This window comes from Melopsittacus undulatus, chromosome 13 (genome assembly GCF_012275295.1).
Source record: "Melopsittacus undulatus isolate bMelUnd1 chromosome 13, bMelUnd1.mat.Z, whole genome shotgun sequence".
NCBI classification, from domain to species: domain Eukaryota; kingdom Metazoa; phylum Chordata; class Aves; order Psittaciformes; family Psittaculidae; genus Melopsittacus; species Melopsittacus undulatus.
The window spans coordinates 3,002,687-3,020,665 of NC_047539.1; the positions used below are offsets into that span (position 1 = coordinate 3,002,687).

The following is a 17,979-nucleotide window of genomic DNA, read 5'->3' on the forward strand; positions in this document are numbered from 1 at the left end:
TGGGATTCTAGGAACTAACCCTTTTTTCCCTACTATAAATCCCTACCTCAGCCCATAGGTGAGACCTCCTGGGGTGAGAAGCCCCAGGTGGCACAGGCTGCTGCACTCAGCTTAGGCATGGGCAGGTATTTATCACAGTAACCCTCATGGGCTGTGACACTGAACCCACTCGCTCTTGATCCTGGTATCTTGGATAATGATACTGCTGAGGTGGGATTTCAAGCTTGCATAAGCCAAAGGTACAGCAGAAAACCTGGTCCCACAAGTGCCAACTTAGCTGAAAACCTGAATAAGCTGAGCAGCTTCACCGGTTTCAGCATCTTATGTGGCTCCTGCCTGTGCAAAGACTTATGGCCATTACAGATTAAGGGAATTTTCTGATTTATAAGAACAAACATTTCAGGAACCACATCCTCCCAATGAACAGGATCAGCCCACGTACAAGATCTTGGCTTTTCAGTATAGATGCGGAAGAGCTCAGCCCCTCACCTCCCTGGCACTAGGCTGGTGTGGCTGGAAGGGTTTATGTCCCTAAAGCTGGCACAAAGTTTTTCTGATGTTTAAAGGATCATCTACAGAGCACTTTGGTTTGGCATTTACAAGGAAGAGCCCTTTAATACTTCATCTCAATGTCCTTGGAAATCCAGCCGAGACTCTTTATGGTCAATATACACTTTTCCCACTCCCCAACTCAATGCAAGATGACTTCTCATCTGCAAAGATGAGCTGCAGAGATTTCAAATGCCTAATTTCACACTGCAGAATGGAGTGCTTAAATCTGTATCTATTAGCTGTGGATGAGTGCCCAAATTGCTCAGTGATCAAGCAGAGAGGTCCATGAGTTAAAACTTCTGACTTAGAAATGGCAGCAGTGTAACTTCATTGGAGGGCTTAGAGAGAACTTTCCTGAAGTTTGGCTCTCTGCCTGGAGCAGCACAAATGCCCTCATAAGGGCGTCAGAAGAGCAAGAGCTCACTGTTGACTTCAATCTGCTGTAAAGCACATCAGATTGTACTGTTTTCTTCACAGAATCATACAATGGTCTGTGTTTGAAGGGACTTTGAAGCTCATCAAGCTCCAACTCCCTGCCATGGACAGGAACAGCCTTCCATTAGACCAGGCTGCTCCAAGACTTGTCCAACTTAGCCTGGCCAAACAACCTTCTTATCTGGACCCTTCCCCTTAGGAAGTCTTGAGTGTGTAAAATGCACACAACAAGAGCACAGGTTTTCACCTTGTGTCATCATTCAGGAGACCTGTGGCTGTAAATGGGGCACTCCATGACGGAGCTCCCTGTACCACGCTCTGCCCAAACAGGCCCAAGACTGGAGGCTACACTTACCTGGACTGACTGCTACTACCTGCAGTGTCCTCAGCTCAGGTGGGAGAGCTACTGCTCCTGTCAGTGACAGTGCACCCAAGAGACAGACTTACCTCCTGCATAGGAATGTATCTACCCACACCTCACTGTCCTTCATATGGATCACATCACCAACCAACGTTTTACTTAGGAGAAGATGGATATAGAAAGTGGGTCTAAGGAGTGCCCCAAGCTCTAGGTTACATTTAGAAACACCCACCCTGAGCACAGGAATGGATTTGCAAGCGATGCTTTTCTACCACATAACATCTCTTTTCAGGTTCTGGAATGTAACTGCATTATCTTGGTGAGTGGCAGCTGGCAGGGATGGATGAAATGGGAGGTTAATCGGCATCGGGCATCTCTCTTGATTTCGCCTTCATTTCCATTTCTTTTAAAAATGGAAGTTCCATTAAAACAGCAGCACTTTTCTACTACATAAGTAACAGAGAAGAATGACTGCCTCTGTATCTCATCAGCAGTGAATCTTTGTAAAATCACTCAAGAGGCAAGGCTCAAATCATATATTTAATAGGAACCACTTGGAATCACTTTTTAAAGCAATTAACATATTATTAGAGATAAGCGCAAGATGCAACACTTAGATCCAGATTTCTAAGACAGATTTCTATGGTTTCAGAGGGTGCAGACCTCGGGTCGTTGCCTCGGCAATCATCTCTGCATGTCACAAACCAATGTCAGAACAGAACTTCAGCTACACTCACACAGCAGATTCAATTTGCACTTTTAATCCCGATTTTACTCATGCTGCTTCTTTTCAGTCATTTGAAAGCACTCTATGTACACCATGGAGAATAGGGAAAACGCCTCTTCAGGGTTTCTGCCCCACCTCAGGGTCCTGGAGTAACATGTTCACCTCCACCGTCCCCTTCATATTTGATATTGTTTTCTTTGTGGTGCATGAAGGAAAGGCATCTCTGAAACTTATTATTCCAAAGGATAAAAGAGCCCATCACCAACAGGATCCTCATTGCCAGGTCTCTTGTGTTGCCTGAGGACAAGTTCCCAAGTGCACACGCATCATCTCCATCAGGCCACACAAATGCCACCAAGGCAGCTGCTGATGCTCGGTGGTTGCTGCCTCCTGCACTGAGCTGTGTGGACATTCCAGAGTGACTCTGGCTGACAATCCTGTGTGTTCAATAGAGCAAGCCCGTCCTGCCTGCTGGCTGAAGTGTATCCTGCCAACTGCAGTAGCCGAGGTGTAGCCACACATTCATCTCTGCTGCTGGTGACGGTGACAGAAACCTCCAGCAGCTGAAGCAGACGGAAGGCTGGGGGTGGTGACACCTTATACCACCAGATTAAATCTGACAAAGCCCATCTGTTGGCACCCTGAGCACTGGCAGGAGTAGAGCTGGACTGGGAACCATGAATTAGAGCACAGGCAACATCCAAGGGCTTTTTCGTTGTTTATCCTGAAACATGCAGGCTCTTCCCAACACTAAACAGTATGTGGCTTCCACTGATGACTGACAGCAACCTGATGGCTCAATTACAGGGCATTTTACCATTTTGACCATCAGCTGTGAAGTCTCAAATCCCCCAGACTTTTCCTGGAGTCCACCTCATCAGTAAATAGCTTTCCTTGGAAGGCAGCAGCAATGCAAGGGGAAACACGTCATGCATCTGAAGACATTGTGATGGTATTGGTTTTGTAAGTGCTAAAATTTATTACACAAGAGATGATGCCACAGTGAATAAGAGAAAAATTCTACATTGACTCCCTACTTTGCAATTCAGGACAACTAAGAGGTTTTGCTTCATTAAAGAAGGGAAAAAAATAGGAGACAACCCCAATGAATGAGGAAGTCTTGTCAAGCCTAAATGAACAATCAGTCCTATGCAATGCTCATGGCTGTAGAAGGAACAATGAAAGATATCTGCTTCTGTACAATAAATTACTAAAACATCAGTTATAAACCTGCTGCATGGCATTGAAAATTAAACTCATTAAACATACAGGTAGCTTCATCCTGATGCAAATGGAAGACAGGCATGAGTGCTCTGCAGCAAACAACTCTGTGCACATCCCATCTTTGGGAAACATATTTACATGTACATCTCATATATTAATATATTTTAGTGCACCCTAGCCAGAGGGCAACCAGAAACAGTATTATTCTGTGAGAAGGACAGGAGATGGGCTGGCTTCTCCTCTCCACTGAGCGAATCCTGTATCCACCCATTAGTCTAGCATCCGTATGAAGCAACTTTGCAAGACCACGATTCCCTTTTCCAGACAGCCAGACACAGGACCCCAAAAAATAGTCTCCCATGATGGCTGTGTAGATCTGGTAGCCAAGATTACTGTGTGCCAAAAAATGCAGGTGAGATCACCATATTAACAAGCCTCAAATGACTTCAAGGTCAAGGATTTCAGCCAAAGTGCCATTTATTGACCTCTTGCTCTCCCTCTCCCTTCCTTACTCCACCACAGCTCATGAAGATTTGCAGCAACATGCACTGTTTGGGGTGGACCTTGACACCTTCACACTGACCAGGCACAATAGGCAAGCTCAAGTCTCAGAAAGAGACCACCACTACAAAGTTATGCAGACTGCCATTACTGCTATCTTTGTTCAGAGCAAGGATGCCTTAAAAACAAACCCTATGGCCTCCGTAGGGGGGAAGCCCGAGCAGGACTTTCTCTTGCATTACCTGCTCTCAGTCTGTTGCACATATCAGCACATCCATCCTTATTTCTACAAGAAAAGAGGAAAAATAAAGGGCAAAGATGGGTATCCAAGGACACAGTGCCAGGCCAATGGTCCTGCAAGGTGGGAAAGGTGACTGTGAAGCTCCCCAGGCTTCCATGGAGCAGGAAGCATCCCACAAGCCTTACTCACCATATGCAAGTCCAACTGACACCCAAATGTGCAGGCAACTGCCCAGGCAGGCAGACATCCAAGGTCTTTTCCAAGAGAAACCCATCTAGAGTCTCCATAGAAGGGAGTGAGTGATGCTGCATGGGGTGGCCTGGCCAACAGCAGCACGGGGGTGATAGAGAGGAGGAGGCAAGAGGAGACCAATGATTCTATTATATAGGATTTTGTTTGATGACATCTGTGACTAAGGGTTGGAAAGATCCATGGGAGCTACTGGGTGCACTTAGCATCTCCCAAACTCAAAGTGGCTGCTGGATGCAGAGGCAACAAAGGGAAAAGGGAGAGAGGACTTAGCAAAGTACCACATCTTTCTAACTCAGCTCATTTGGGGCTTGGCAAACTTTCCCCTATCACAAGCACCTAAGTTTTCATGCTTGCCAGGCAGGTAAATCCAGGGTCTTTCAACTCCCATCCTGGTGCAAACAAACCTGGCCCTTTTGGAGAGCTTGGAGTTGCCTGGGAAAGCAACAATTCGCTGTCAGTAAAATGCATACAGGACTGCATGAGCTTATTACAGTCATTCCAGCAGAAATAAGTGGTATCTTTTAGAGTGCTTGCCAGAAGAAAATAGTAGTTCTGACCCAATTTCACACAGTCGGAATCAGCTGTGGGAGACTAATATACAATAAAAATAAAAAGACAAATGCCCATTTCCTCCATGTCCTCTCCTAATAACACGAATAAAGCTCTGTTTTGATATTTCATCCTTTCCAAAGGAGTCCAGTCAGATCAGTCCACATCATCTGGGTTTTGAGTCAGACTTCTCTGACTCCTCCAATCTTTACTTGATGAAGTTTTTTATCATCCACCTTTGTCCTGTGCAGCTGCGAAGAATCAGATCAATGCCAGCCATTCCCCTGTTCTCCACTTCCAAGCATCGTCCTGTTCCCTTGTTCAGGATGGCACCATTCTACAATTAAAGGATATAGGCAAAATATGAGGAAAATGAAAGACACGGGGTTGCCTGTGAAGCAAGGCAGGCCTGTGTGGTGGCCAGGAGTGCAGCTGTGTCCTTGTGTATTGCTGGCAAGCTCACAGCACTTAGCTGGGTGGTAATGCCATTCCAACAATAAAATAACTCCTGAAATACTCAATGTGAATTCAATGAGCAACCATTACCACTGACAACATGGACCCCTAACAAGTCAGCAACTAAAGGACATCTGTAATGTTTAAACAGCATGGCTGCACTCTGCCTTAGGAAGGTGTGACACGTCTGTAGAATGTGTATTATTTACGCTCTGCTTTGGGACAAAGATACTGATATCTCTCTTGCAGTGAGGGGCCCAGAACTGAACATCAATTTCATCACAGTTTATCTGTAAGAAACAGATATCTGGAAGTCATTGGCAGGGCAGGTTACATACACTTGAGGGTATCAGAAAGGGAAACTTCCACTGAAATTGTCCTAAAATGCTGTCCCTGCCCCTGATCCCTTTTAACCTTTTCCTTCTGCACTAGGACCTGGCACCCCCTGTGGCATGGGACCATTTCAGCTTTGCCCCACACTGACACGTGTCAAAGTGCCACAGCCCATAGTTTGGGAAGCAGACGAGCAGCATTGATAGCAGACCCATAACAAACCTGTATGAAATTCCAGCGCTTATGGAGGCTGCTCTTGACCTTCTCACAGTCGAGCAGCTGAGGGAAGCGGCTTTTCACGTTATCCACCAGGCAGCGGGTATCAGGTAGGAGAGTTGTGGTTCCGAGGGCACCGAGATGCAGGAATCCCTCCTTGGTGTAGCGTGCAAGCTGAGGGATAGGGAAGGAGAGGAAGACAAACATTAGCCTCTTTGGAACATCACTAAAAAGTGATAAAGGAAATGACAAGCTTGCAGAGCCCCAGGAAAGGAGCTGTGAGGATGATGCAGACTGACAAGAGGAGAAGAAGCAGCTTTCTCCAGCCTTCTTTTTGTTGTTTTAGGAATTTGCTTTGCAGATGCAGGTGAGGAGCTGGGACACAGGGAATGGATAAGAATGACTCTGAGCCTTAAACCCATCACAGGGCAGACTTCCAGCCTCCTTTGGGCCTGAACACTCTGCATGTTGGGGCAATGGATGATTTCCCCTGGTTTTCAGGGAGCCAGCTGGCTTGGCCTGTGAATGATGTGGCTTCTGGCATGCCCAGTGAGCCAGCCTTGATTTGGCCTGTGAATGAAGCTACTGGTGTGACTGGCACAGCTACTCCAACAGCAGCAACACCAGTCAAAGAGGGGCAATATATAAGTGGCCCCATTCCCCAAGGATGTGAGCCCAAATCTCCCCATGCTTTAGCCCTGAAGCAAAGGCTCAGGATCACAGCTATCCCCTGCAGTTTTCCCTGCATCCCACTGCCCTGTGCTTCCCAGGACCCAGCTCAGCTGCCAAGGAGATGCAGGCTGGGAGCATTGGGCAGAGCAGATGGCTCTCAGGGATGCTGGGCTGTGGCACTGAGACAGGACTACGAAGGGCTCCTCCATTCCCAGGGTCTAAGGAATCCCACAGAAATATTTCCCTAAATATGCTTAAATTCAGGAGTGTAAGAGATGAATGACAGCAGCCTGCCTTTTCTAGTTCAAGGGAGAGATATACACAGCTGCTTATTTAATCTATGAATCAACCCATTATCTAGCAGACAAATAGGGAGTATTCAGCACATTAATTAACTGGGCATATCTATGACCCAGATGCTTTAAAAGAGACAGTAAATCACACTGGGAGTTTGCATTATCTCAGTTAGAATAATTAAACACTGAAAATGAAGTTAAAACAATGAAACAGGGTCTGACTCTGGCCAGTAATCACAGACACACTTATGGTGCTTGGAGACGATTTGGCCTCCCTTGCTGCTGGCTGTAGGTTTAGGTGTGCTGAATCCTCTGTCTAGGTCCTGTTCTGCCCATCTTCCTCAAGGAAACTGCTGGGAGAGCTACGCTTTTATTCAGTGTTCTGTGTACTGAAGCAAGAGCTCTGCTTCTTTAAATCTCACAGAGGTTCACTTGCCAAAGGTATTTAGCCCTGAGAAGAGAAGGCTCAGGGGAGATGTTGTAACAGTCTTTCAATACCTAAAGGGGGCCTATGAGAAATCTGGAGAGGGACTTTTGACAAAGACAAGGGAGAATTGCTTTAACCTGACAGAGGTCTCTTTAGCTCTACAGTAATTTCCCCTCCAAATTGCTGTGCAGGGGTGGAAAGGAGCGCAGCCTGCAGAGCTTAAAGTCATATCCATCACCAACTCCTCCTCTTACTGATTCACTGTCTCTCCCAGGCATGGGATACCTGACTGCAGGTCAAGGATCCCATCCACTTCCAAGCTCACACTAGGCCAGGCTTCCAGCAAGGGCATGAGGCTGCAGCAACCTGGGAATGACCCCTGGGCATTCGGATGCAACTCCTGTGAATTAGGATCGAGCACCAACACAGAGGATGAGGCCACTTGTCTTGCCCGAAGTAAGAGGTATATAATATAAGACAAAAATCCTCAGGGCAGAAGAAATCACCCAGAGGTCCCAAATGGGCACTGCAAGTGATTCTCCTCGTGCTCCTGAGATGTTTCCTACCATGTACATAAACAGTGTGCTAGACACCTTATTTCATGATGTTCGGCAGCTTGTCTCCAGACAGTTGGCCTAATGCCCACAGGGCATCATGATTGCTGCTCTTACACCCTAATGCCTAATGTGGTGGGAAAAATAAGCAGAGCAAAAATCAGATCTTTCCTGCGGAAGGGAGCAGGGCAGGGGCTGAAGGGAGACAACATGAGATGAAAAACAAATGCAGGGCTTATGGAAAATGCATTAAGTGTCTATTAGATGTGTCATCCACCATGTATAACAGCCAGATAAATAAAGCCCTGAACACATGTCTGGATCTAACACACTGCTGATGCCTGATCTACCCTGCCAGAGCAGCAGAGGCTCAGCAACAGCCTCTGCAGCCTTCAAGCCTGTCCAACCATCAAACCTGCAGGTGATTAATCCCCAAAAGTCCCATCTAATTTGCCAGTGCAAGCTTAGAGCTCCTAAGGCATTTATGGATTTTGCTGGGCCTGACACTAGAGAGGCAGCTGAGGAGTGCAGCTTCAGCCTGGTGGTATTTTCTACCTGTCTTTGCCCAGTAAGAGAAGTGATGGGAAGCGCCTCCAACCCATCACCACGCAGTGCACTGACCAACATTTTTAAGAGCAGTGGGGCTGTTCAAGGCCTTGAGCCTACATTAGAAACTGAATATACCACATGAATGCTTCACAATATCAGTAAATTACAGGTATTGTTATTAAAACCTCAGTGGTTGCAGCACTGCACCAACTCAACAACTCCGCATTACAAGCAAACTTGACTGCTTCCAGGCAGCCAGCACAGCCCTGGATGATGATCTCTGTTTGGTAAATAAGATCATAGAATCATGGATTGGTTTGGGTTGGAAGGGTCCTTAAAGATCATCCAGTTCCAGCACCCTGCCAGGGGCAGGGACACCTTCCACTAGACCAGGTTGCCCCCCCCGCAATATATCTGTCCTTTAATGTGATCTGTCCTACATCCCACTGCCTGCTAAGCATGTTTGCCAGCTCCAAAAAGCAGACCAAGCCAGGCACAACCTCAACAGTGAAGGATACAGCCAGTCAAGCCAGAAAAAGACAAACATGGAGGTACCAGCCTGAGGAAACACCTGAAGGTGTAACCAGCCTGGCACAGGAAATGGAAAGACCAAGAGAAAGGACCAGAAAAAAAACAGCTTAAAAGTATTAACATTTATATATGTATATTAACATATAAGCATTTAAAAACAATTAATATTGATGAGGTCTTAAATCTCTTTATCAATAGCAGCCAAAAGCCACATCCCCAGACAGAAACACTGATCCATACCCACAGCCTCTTATGAACAGATAAAACTGCATCTTGCAAAGCTTCAGGTACCACTTTGGGGAGCTACTTGGCCCCACGTGTTCCCATTGAATCACTTGGGCTCATCTCCCACCGTCAAACTTCCAACACCAATACATCTTCTTTAATTATCATTTCTGGCTGGCTGCATCTCAGGGATGAGAGGAAGTTAATTAGATGTCTTAGCACCTGGGAAATAAAAGCCTTGATGACCTTCATTGACTCTATCGGAAAATAATTTAGGGTTGTTTAGCTTCCTTTTTGCACTGAGCAGATCATCAATTAGTAACCATAAGTAAAGCCAACAGTTTTTAACACAATTTAAGCCCATGTGCTATTTTGTCACCCTTGATATTGCCGTGTCTCCGATGATCTCAGTACTGATGGTTTTGTCCTCAAGTTCTGATGCTTTAAATGGGCAAAACGTATTTTATCCTATAATTAAATGAAATGCTCTGCTGGGTGAACATTATCTTAAGTTTTATAGTATTATAGTGCTTTCTATCGCCTTAATATATCACCATAGTTCTGTCACTCCAATGAGGTATTACTGTATTATTAGTGTAATAGATCATTACGGCAAGGTGTTTTCATGATGTATTGCTTAAAGGATTAAGCCATCAGGAAGGAAAAAAACCCATGAGCAGGCTCAATATAATTACAGGATAAAAGGATACTTCATCATGAAATCTGACACTGGTTTGACCTGGAAGTGAATGAATGCAGGGAAATGGAAAGCTACAGAGAAAACAAGGGAAAAATAAGAATTCCCTCCACTGATGGGTGCTACAACAGAGGCCAAGATCTCATCTGCATTCAGCATTCTGTATGGGATTCATTGTACCAGCTGAATGCTACACACTGCTTGAACCAATCAGCAGTCATCAGCAGAAACTCAGGATATAGTACAGGTTGCCCTCCCTTGAACGGGACACATCCTTCCCTACAGAGTAGGTCATTCCCTCTCTCTGAGTTGGATTGCTCACCTACAGATACAGGAGCATGCCATGCAAGTGGACTTACACAATGAGGACTTCCAACATAACCCAACACTGCCTGGCATGGCAGGGGACAGGACCTATCACACTGCTGTCCTTGTGCCAAATGGCAGCAGGGAGCCTATACCTCACCCTCACCCACCGCAGCTGAGGAACTTGCTCCTTAATTGTGAAATGCATTTAAACACATATGTAATAGGCCACAGTATCAAGGAAAGAAGTGGAGAGTTTAGGAAAATACAACAATATGGAGCACAGGCAACACTGTATGTGTTTTCAGATGCAACTCCTTGTGTGTTTTTTATATACACAGAATCATAAAATCACAGCCTGGTCTGGGCTGGAAGGGAACCCATTACTCCTTGTCTTACTGCTACCATCCCCGATGAAGAGTCCCTCTCTCTCATCCTGTTAGGCTCCTTTCAGATACTGGAAGGCTGCTATGTATATACATACATATATATACATATATATATATATATATATATATATACACATATATATATAAAACAGTGAGTTATTTAACAATGTGTTTACACTGCTTCTAATTATATTCCCAGCAATAACTCACACCACACAGCCCATTAATTAAACAGTAGCAGTGAAAGTCCAATTCTTTCACATGGCACCCATGCTGCTGCAAAAGGCCAATTCAAAGCTTCTGCACTTACTGACAGCTACATTTAAAAGCATTTTCAAGGAGTTAAACTAATTGAAGCTACCACAAAACAAAAGAACAGCCAAGAACTGGCTCTCAGCTGGAGAGGGAAGGGACAATGTGGAGGTGGAAGACCAGGAAGAAATATCAGTGCTGAGCTTGCACAACAGGTGAGCTGAAGTGAGCCAGTAGCACTGCAAGGTTTGTCTTGAACATCAGGTAGGAAAAGAAAACATTGTTATGTTTAATCATAAAAACAGCTAACAGAAAAAGAAATAATCTACTTTTAGCCATTCATCTTAAGGCCTGGGGTTAGCAGACAATGTCAGGCTAATTCAGTTTCTCATACTATAATGCACTCAGAGGTTCCAGTTTCTATCCAGAAAGTCCAAAAACCAGTTTGTGCCATTTAAGGAAAAACCTGTGTGCATTCAAGCAACAGCTAGGTTATATTTAGCAGCGACTCCATCAGCCACAGTTGACTGATCTTTGTTTAAAGGCAACGATAAACCCAAGTGAGATTTGTGTCTACCTCAAAGGACTCCTGCAGCTGGCTCCTTGGCTCAGGTGGCTCCTGAAGTTTGCAGTTCAGGCTCAGATGAGCTTTGGGATTACTCAGTCCTGGTGAGCCTAGGTAAATCCTAGGGTGTCCATACTGCAAGCACAGGCTCTTTATGCATTCCCATCACTGGAACAATGCTGCTTGTTTTTTTTTAGCTGAAAATGAACCTATGATCAATGAATTTAATCCTGTTTCCACCCATTGCCACTACACACCGTGCAAACACAGCGACAGTAGTACCCATCATCTGCAACTTCCCTGCCTTGGCTAAATTTCCCTAGCTAGAGCTTTTACATGGGAAATGCAAGCAAAACCAGGAGATTTAAGTCAGGTACACACAACAAAACCTGATGTTAAAATACTCAGGGCCTCACTGGATAGAGCTGAAATGCCAGAAAAACAAGTGCTGCTACTGTGAGGCTTCAGAGGGGTCAGGCAGAGTTTTGGTAATGAAAGAAAACTTTAAGATTCCATTGTAATTCTTGTGCTGTATTTTGTTCCTGGTCTTTGCTGATGGATCCAGCAGCATTTCCATGCTGCTTTCTTTCTAAGACACTGTAGGAGATACAACTACAGAAGAGGCTGAATTAGTCCATCATCAATAACTCTCAGTACCTGGCACATCCACTAATCCTCTAAAAGAAGACAGAGGAAGCTCTGGTGATATCTTACTGTGGCCTTTCAAAGGCTGGCAAGAAATCTGGAGAAGAGCTTTTGCCAAGGGCCTGTAGGAACAGGACAAGGGGGAATGGCTTTAACCTGCCAGAGGGGAGACTGAGCTGAGCTCTTAGGCAGAAGCTGTTCCCTGTGACGGTGCTGAGGCACAGGGTGCCCAGAGAAGCTGTGGCTGCCCCATCCCTGGCAGTGCTCAAGGCCAGGTTGGACACAGGGGCTTGGAGCAGCTGCTCCAGTGGAAGGGGTCCCTGCCCATGGCAGGGGTTGGAACTGGATGAGCTTTAAAAACCCTTCCAAACCAGTCTATGATTCTACGAAAAGATGAGATATAGAATGAATCTTGGAATGATGACTTTTAATCTAGAATAAGATTAACATTAGGATAAGAAGCTTTTGGTTTGCTCAAAAACTTCTGGAGAGGTAAAAGGAGTGCTAGAAAACTAAGACTACAGTAAATCCTGGCCAAGCTGAAATGGCTAATTGTCACCCTGTTAAAAAGCACTGCTTGTTTTCTTTACCCAGTTGATATGCTTTTACTCTGCTGGGTGAAAGAGAAAGGAAATGTTTCAAATGCTCTATTTGTGTATGCTCTGCTCTGCTCTTTGGCTATTTGTCTTCAGCATTATTTACCCTGGTCTGGAAGATTTTTTCAGATGATGCTTTTACTTGCAACTCTGGCATGATTATGGTAATCCAGAAAACAGCTTCTCTAAGAGTAGCTGGGAAAATGCACCTTCGTATCTGAGGCATCTTTAAGAAGAAGCCTGGACTTGTACATTAGAGAGTGAAGGCAACAGACAAGCTGCACATCCATACTCTGACCATGAATCCTCTGCAGGGTACCTCCTGCTCTGACCACATACGGTCCAGCACATTAAATCCTCACCTGCGGTCCCCAGCCATGGCACGGGTACAGTATTGCTGTGTGGTTCTCTTGGGGGCCCTGGTCAAGGCAGACGTCTTTTGCCTTGTTGTTTCGAAGCTGTAAGATATAAAAAGTACAGTTATACAGCCCTGTCTCTTTGGAGATGAGCAATAAACTGATGAGCAGCAATGTCTCCAGCCTCTTTGGCTATAGAAAAAGTAGACGGTGCTATATCACTAGGCAGAGCCAGGCAGAGAAGGGTTTAGTGTGCCATATGTTTTCTTTAAAAACAAGGCCTAATGATGACTGCTTTTATATAATAATCACTATTCAAAGGAGCCAACTTCCTTGAATACAGTTTTCTTCGTATTTGGTCATGTGTGGTGGTAACAAACACAGTTTTAGGCTGCCGTCTGCCTGTTGCCAGGAGCCTGAAATTGGTGCAGATTCACTTGTATTTCATCTAAATCTCAAAGTGCTCAATAAGGCAGCAAGGGAAAAAATGACCAGGGAGCACAAGGAGCCCCTTTGCATTGCGACAGGGATTCAGGAGTGGACACAGAGATAGCAAACCAGCTGTCAAGTACTGAAGGACACACTTCAGAGGATGCACAGAAGTGTTTGGTTCATGCTACAAAGCTCAGTGCCCACTGAAACCCAGCCACCAGGTCTGTCAACACAGAGCTGCCCCCTCTCCAAGCTCCCCATGCAGGGAAACTGCAGCAATGCTTCTGAAAATATGAAAATAATATGATGAATGATACAAAAAGTGCTCTGAAAATTGCACTTTTTGGGAAGTTTTAGCTTGCAGGGTTTAAGTTACTTTGATAATAAATCTTTCTTAAAATTAATGCCCATGTGGGGTGCCTGGGCTGTGCTTCAAGAAGCCTTCTCAAACTCCTACTATTCCATGAGACCTACTGCAACAGAGTACTATTAGTTCCCATAAATGCCTGGGTTTATATTCCCAGTACGGTCTCAAAGCCAACAGAGATTGAATTAAGTCTCCTTATTTTATCTCATCCTTAAGCTGTTGTGACAATGCACTGTATCCTACAGAGACCTTGTAAGGAATTAGGCTCAGTTTAAGTCAAAAGGTTTTATAAGACAACTATGCATTAAAAATATACATAGAGCTACGTAATACATGGAGTCAATGGGTAATATAGATAATTTTCTGTCAGTTCAGTAAATGAGGTATTAAAATATTTTACTGTATATGGTTTCCAAGCTCAGAAATAAATCCCCAAAATAGCTTTTTAGAAGGAACTGTGAAGAGGCTTATACAAATTTATGTAACTATGCACAGAGAGCATGTGTTTTGAATCCCATTCCTCTCCTTTGAGGCTATTTCTCATCAGAGACTTGCCAGCTGTAAATACTACCAGTGTGCTCTAAGGGACTGCTCAGCCATAATTACCTCGCCATAAGCGATGGTGTTGTTGTACCTTCTCATCTCTGGGTAAACATGGTCCAGGTACCACTGGAAATTTTTACACTTCAAGCTCTTCCTCAATGCTTTTCTCTCAGAAACATCCCCAATGTCAATACCTGGATTCTGAAAAAGAAAGACACATCATGTCACTGAACGAGTAGTCTTAAAAAAGGTTAAAAAGGAAAGGATTTCACTGATGTTTGATATCATAGGATCACAGAATGATTTGGGTTGGGAAAGACCTTAAGATCATCTGCTTCAAACCCCTGCCACAGGCAGGGACCCCTTCCACTGGAGCAGCTGCTCCAAGCCCCTGTGTCCAACCTGGCCTTGAGCACTGCCAGGGATGGGGCAGCCACAGCTTCTCTGGGCACCCTGTGCCAGCGCCTCAGCACCCTCCCAGAGAAGAACTTCTGCCTTAGATCTAACCTGAACTTCCCCTGTTTAAGTTTAAACCAATTCCCCCTTGACAGTCCCTGATGAAAAGTCCCTCTCCAGCATCCTTATAGGCCCCCTTCAGATACTGGAAGCTGCTCTGAGGTCTCCACAAAGCTCTCCCAGGCTGAACAATGTCAACTTTCTCAGCCTGTTTCCATACAGGAGGTGCTCCAGCCCTCCCAAACAGAGGAGAAGAAGTTATGAAGGAAAAATGCAGTACAACAGAGGTGAATCTTTAATACTGTCATGGATTCCCTTGGGCTTTGGATCCATTTGAGGAAGACTGACTCTGCCAACAGGCACAAGAACAAAGTACTTTTAAAAGAGCTCACCTCCTGTTTAGGTATTGACATACAGGACTCCCAGGAGAGAGCTCAGTGGGTAAATGTACATGAGGACTTAAAAGACTTCCATGCTGAATCCTGGAAATGCAAACCCCTGTCTGTGCTCTGACCACCAAAACCCTTCCCCTTACACACCCTTAAAAGGTATCAAATAAGGGGTAGAGAGAAAAGAAGAGAGAAAAATGTAAGATTTGTATATAATAGAGGCAGATAGCGAAGAATAAAGGACAAAATTTACAGGGGAAGAGAAGTTGAGGCTGAACCTCAGAAAAACCTCTTGACAATTTGGACAATTTCCTGGTGAAATAGTCTCCCTGGAGACACAGAGGAACCCACAGCTCGAGATGATTTAAAAGCAGACAAAGCTATGGTATCTGTCCTCAGAGGAATAATCTCACAGAGCCAGGAGCAGGGGCTGAAGGGAGCTGCTTCCTTTTAACCTTTTATTCCATTACAGCATCCAGGAAACTAATGCAGCAGTCAGGTGAAGGAAACCAAAGGCACATTGCAGCAGCCCCTTTTACTCCTTCCTACAGGTGTCTGGGCTCCAACTCTATTGTAGCTCCTATTCTTGTCTTTTACCATGATCATTAAATACAGCTGGGAAAGCAATTTTCCATTACAACGCTTGTAATGATCTTCTAATGAATTATTCACTCTGCTTTAGAGAAGATACCAATTTAATGCACAACTGGTAGTTCACAGGTAAAAATAAAGATGATTCAGTGTATACAGGGAGGACAGGATGAAATCTGAGTGGGCAAGGTGGGATGCAGAGCAAAGCAGGATCACAAACCAGTCAGTCCCTAAAATACTCAGTGCAAGGGGTTAGGCTTGGTTTTGAATATAGCAGCATCACAAAATAATTATGTGTATATCCATAAACCCCTGCACAATACCACCAGTCACACAAGGCTTCTCTAAACTTAAATCTGGTCCATATATGTATCTCAGACTGGTTTTAGAGTAACCCAGATTGTGTTTTCCCACCCCCAGCAACAGTTCATGAGCTGCTACCTTTTCCAAGCCACACAGGACCTGTGTCTTCCCAGTGTATCTTAATCCCTTTCTGCCACCCTCCAAAGCTGTTTCTGAGCAGGAGCATGGTGCTTCACCTCTAAAAAGGAATCAACCCTAGGAACAGTGCTGGACCAATAGTAATTTATGATCCCTGCCTATGGAGATCGAGGACTTGCAACCTTTAAGATAGATCTGAAATGACGCAGTCCTGCAAGCAACTCTGAATGCTTGGAGTGGTGCCCACCACAGCCAGTGTTCTCCTGCAGCTCAGTGGGTAAAAGGCATATATTTCCATCTCTATTCATCTATTTCTCAACAATAAACTAATCCTGGACTCCTCACCACCCCCAGGACCACCCCCACCACCCCCAGCAGCACAGGCAGCTCATCAGCCCTTCAAAGGTACCTGGCCTTGAGCACTGCCAAGGATGGGGCAGCCACAGCTGCTTGGGCAGCCTACAAACACAAGTCTTTAACCCAAGAAAGTTGGTTTGCACCCATATGCACCTAAAGACATAGGTACAGTGGCCATACCTCCAGCGGCAGGTTCCATGCGATGTACACGTGCCACTTGTAGTCATCCATCCACACCTCAGCCACTCGCAGTGCATTGCGCTTGGTGTAGAAACCAATGTTGTTGTTGTAGGGCTTCTTCTTGCGCTCGATGTGAGCCACCCTGGAGCAGGGCAGGACCTCCATGCTGCCACCACACAGCCACACCTGCAACACAACCACACAGCACCATCAGCAAGGGGCTCAGCAAAGGGTCCACACAGACATTAATGAGAGAGAACTGGTGGGTTTGGAGGTTTCTATAATGTCCTGGTGAGCACAGAGCATCACAGCACCTTGCTGGCAACAGGAAACATGACCAGGTTTGGTCTTTACTCAGTGGCAAGACACAGAGAATTTAACCTGTGCCCGGAGCAAAACATGTGTCAGCTTTAGAGGGATCCGGTCTATATTCAGCACATGGTATTAATGCATCACAGGACTGGGTGCTGAGTTTACAGTGATGCTGCTACTAAATAAAAAGGATTAGCGACTGGAATAGTTGAAACAATTGCAAGATCTCCTACTGCACAGGCAATGACTCAGGGAAACATATGGCAGGCACAGATTTCTCCCACTTGAAACCATTTGTTCATTATTTTTCTTTCACGTGCTGTTTAAAATTCCCATAAATCACAGTGTACAAGTTAATAAAATCTTTTGAGTTTTTTGAGATCTTCTTTTTATCACACAGAAGAAGAATGTTTGCAGGGAGATTTGCCATACCTGGGTTCTTACCTCCGTCTTCACCAAGAAATTCCTTATCTTAAATTGAAGACGCATATCCAGGACACCAGGCACTGGGCAATCATCACAAACACATATGTCAAACAGGCCAAATAATCCCACTTTTGCCTATTTTGCAGTCTGCTTTCCATTATCATTTTGCAGTTGTTATAACACCCATCATTTCTGGGATCTCTTCCAGGCTCACCACCTTTTATCCCATCTGTGTTCCCTAAATTTTACCAGCCCTGCTCAACCCGCTCTCCCAGCAGCACCAGGAGCCTCCTGGCCTGTTATCGTCTACCCTTTTTCATCTCTAAGCAGTGGGTTTAGTGGGCACATGGCCATTCCAAGCCCAAGTGACATGGACAAGGGGCAGTACCTCAGGGAGATGTCTTCCCTTGGGGTAATCCTGCTACTTGTACTGTTCTCACCTGCATTGCTGCAGAATACAGGAGCCCACAGCAAAGAAACAGAGCCCTATTTTATCAGCTGGTGCATTAACATGGAGACAAATCCCCATCTTCCTCCTGTTCTGCTGTTTGTCCTTTCCAAACACCTTTAAATATAAT

The 17,979-nt window shown here is 45.1% G+C and overlaps 1 protein-coding gene across 1 annotated transcript; it reads right to left on the reverse strand.

Annotated features, from left to right (window-relative positions):
* Window positions 1-1,875: 1,875 nt before the first annotated feature.
* Window positions 1,876-16,828, reverse strand: LOC117436951 (polypeptide N-acetylgalactosaminyltransferase 17). Its single transcript, XM_034069069.1, has 5 exons — window positions 16,664-16,828; window positions 14,313-14,450; window positions 12,914-13,009; window positions 5,854-6,021; window positions 1,876-5,179 (listed from the first exon to the last, which is right to left on the reverse strand). The coding sequence occupies exons 1-5, from the start codon at window positions 16,826-16,828 to the stop codon at window positions 5,051-5,053; spliced, it is 696 nt and encodes a 231-aa protein (XP_033924960.1). The 3' UTR covers window positions 1,876-5,050.
* Between the last annotated feature and the right edge of the window lie 1,151 nt (window positions 16,829-17,979).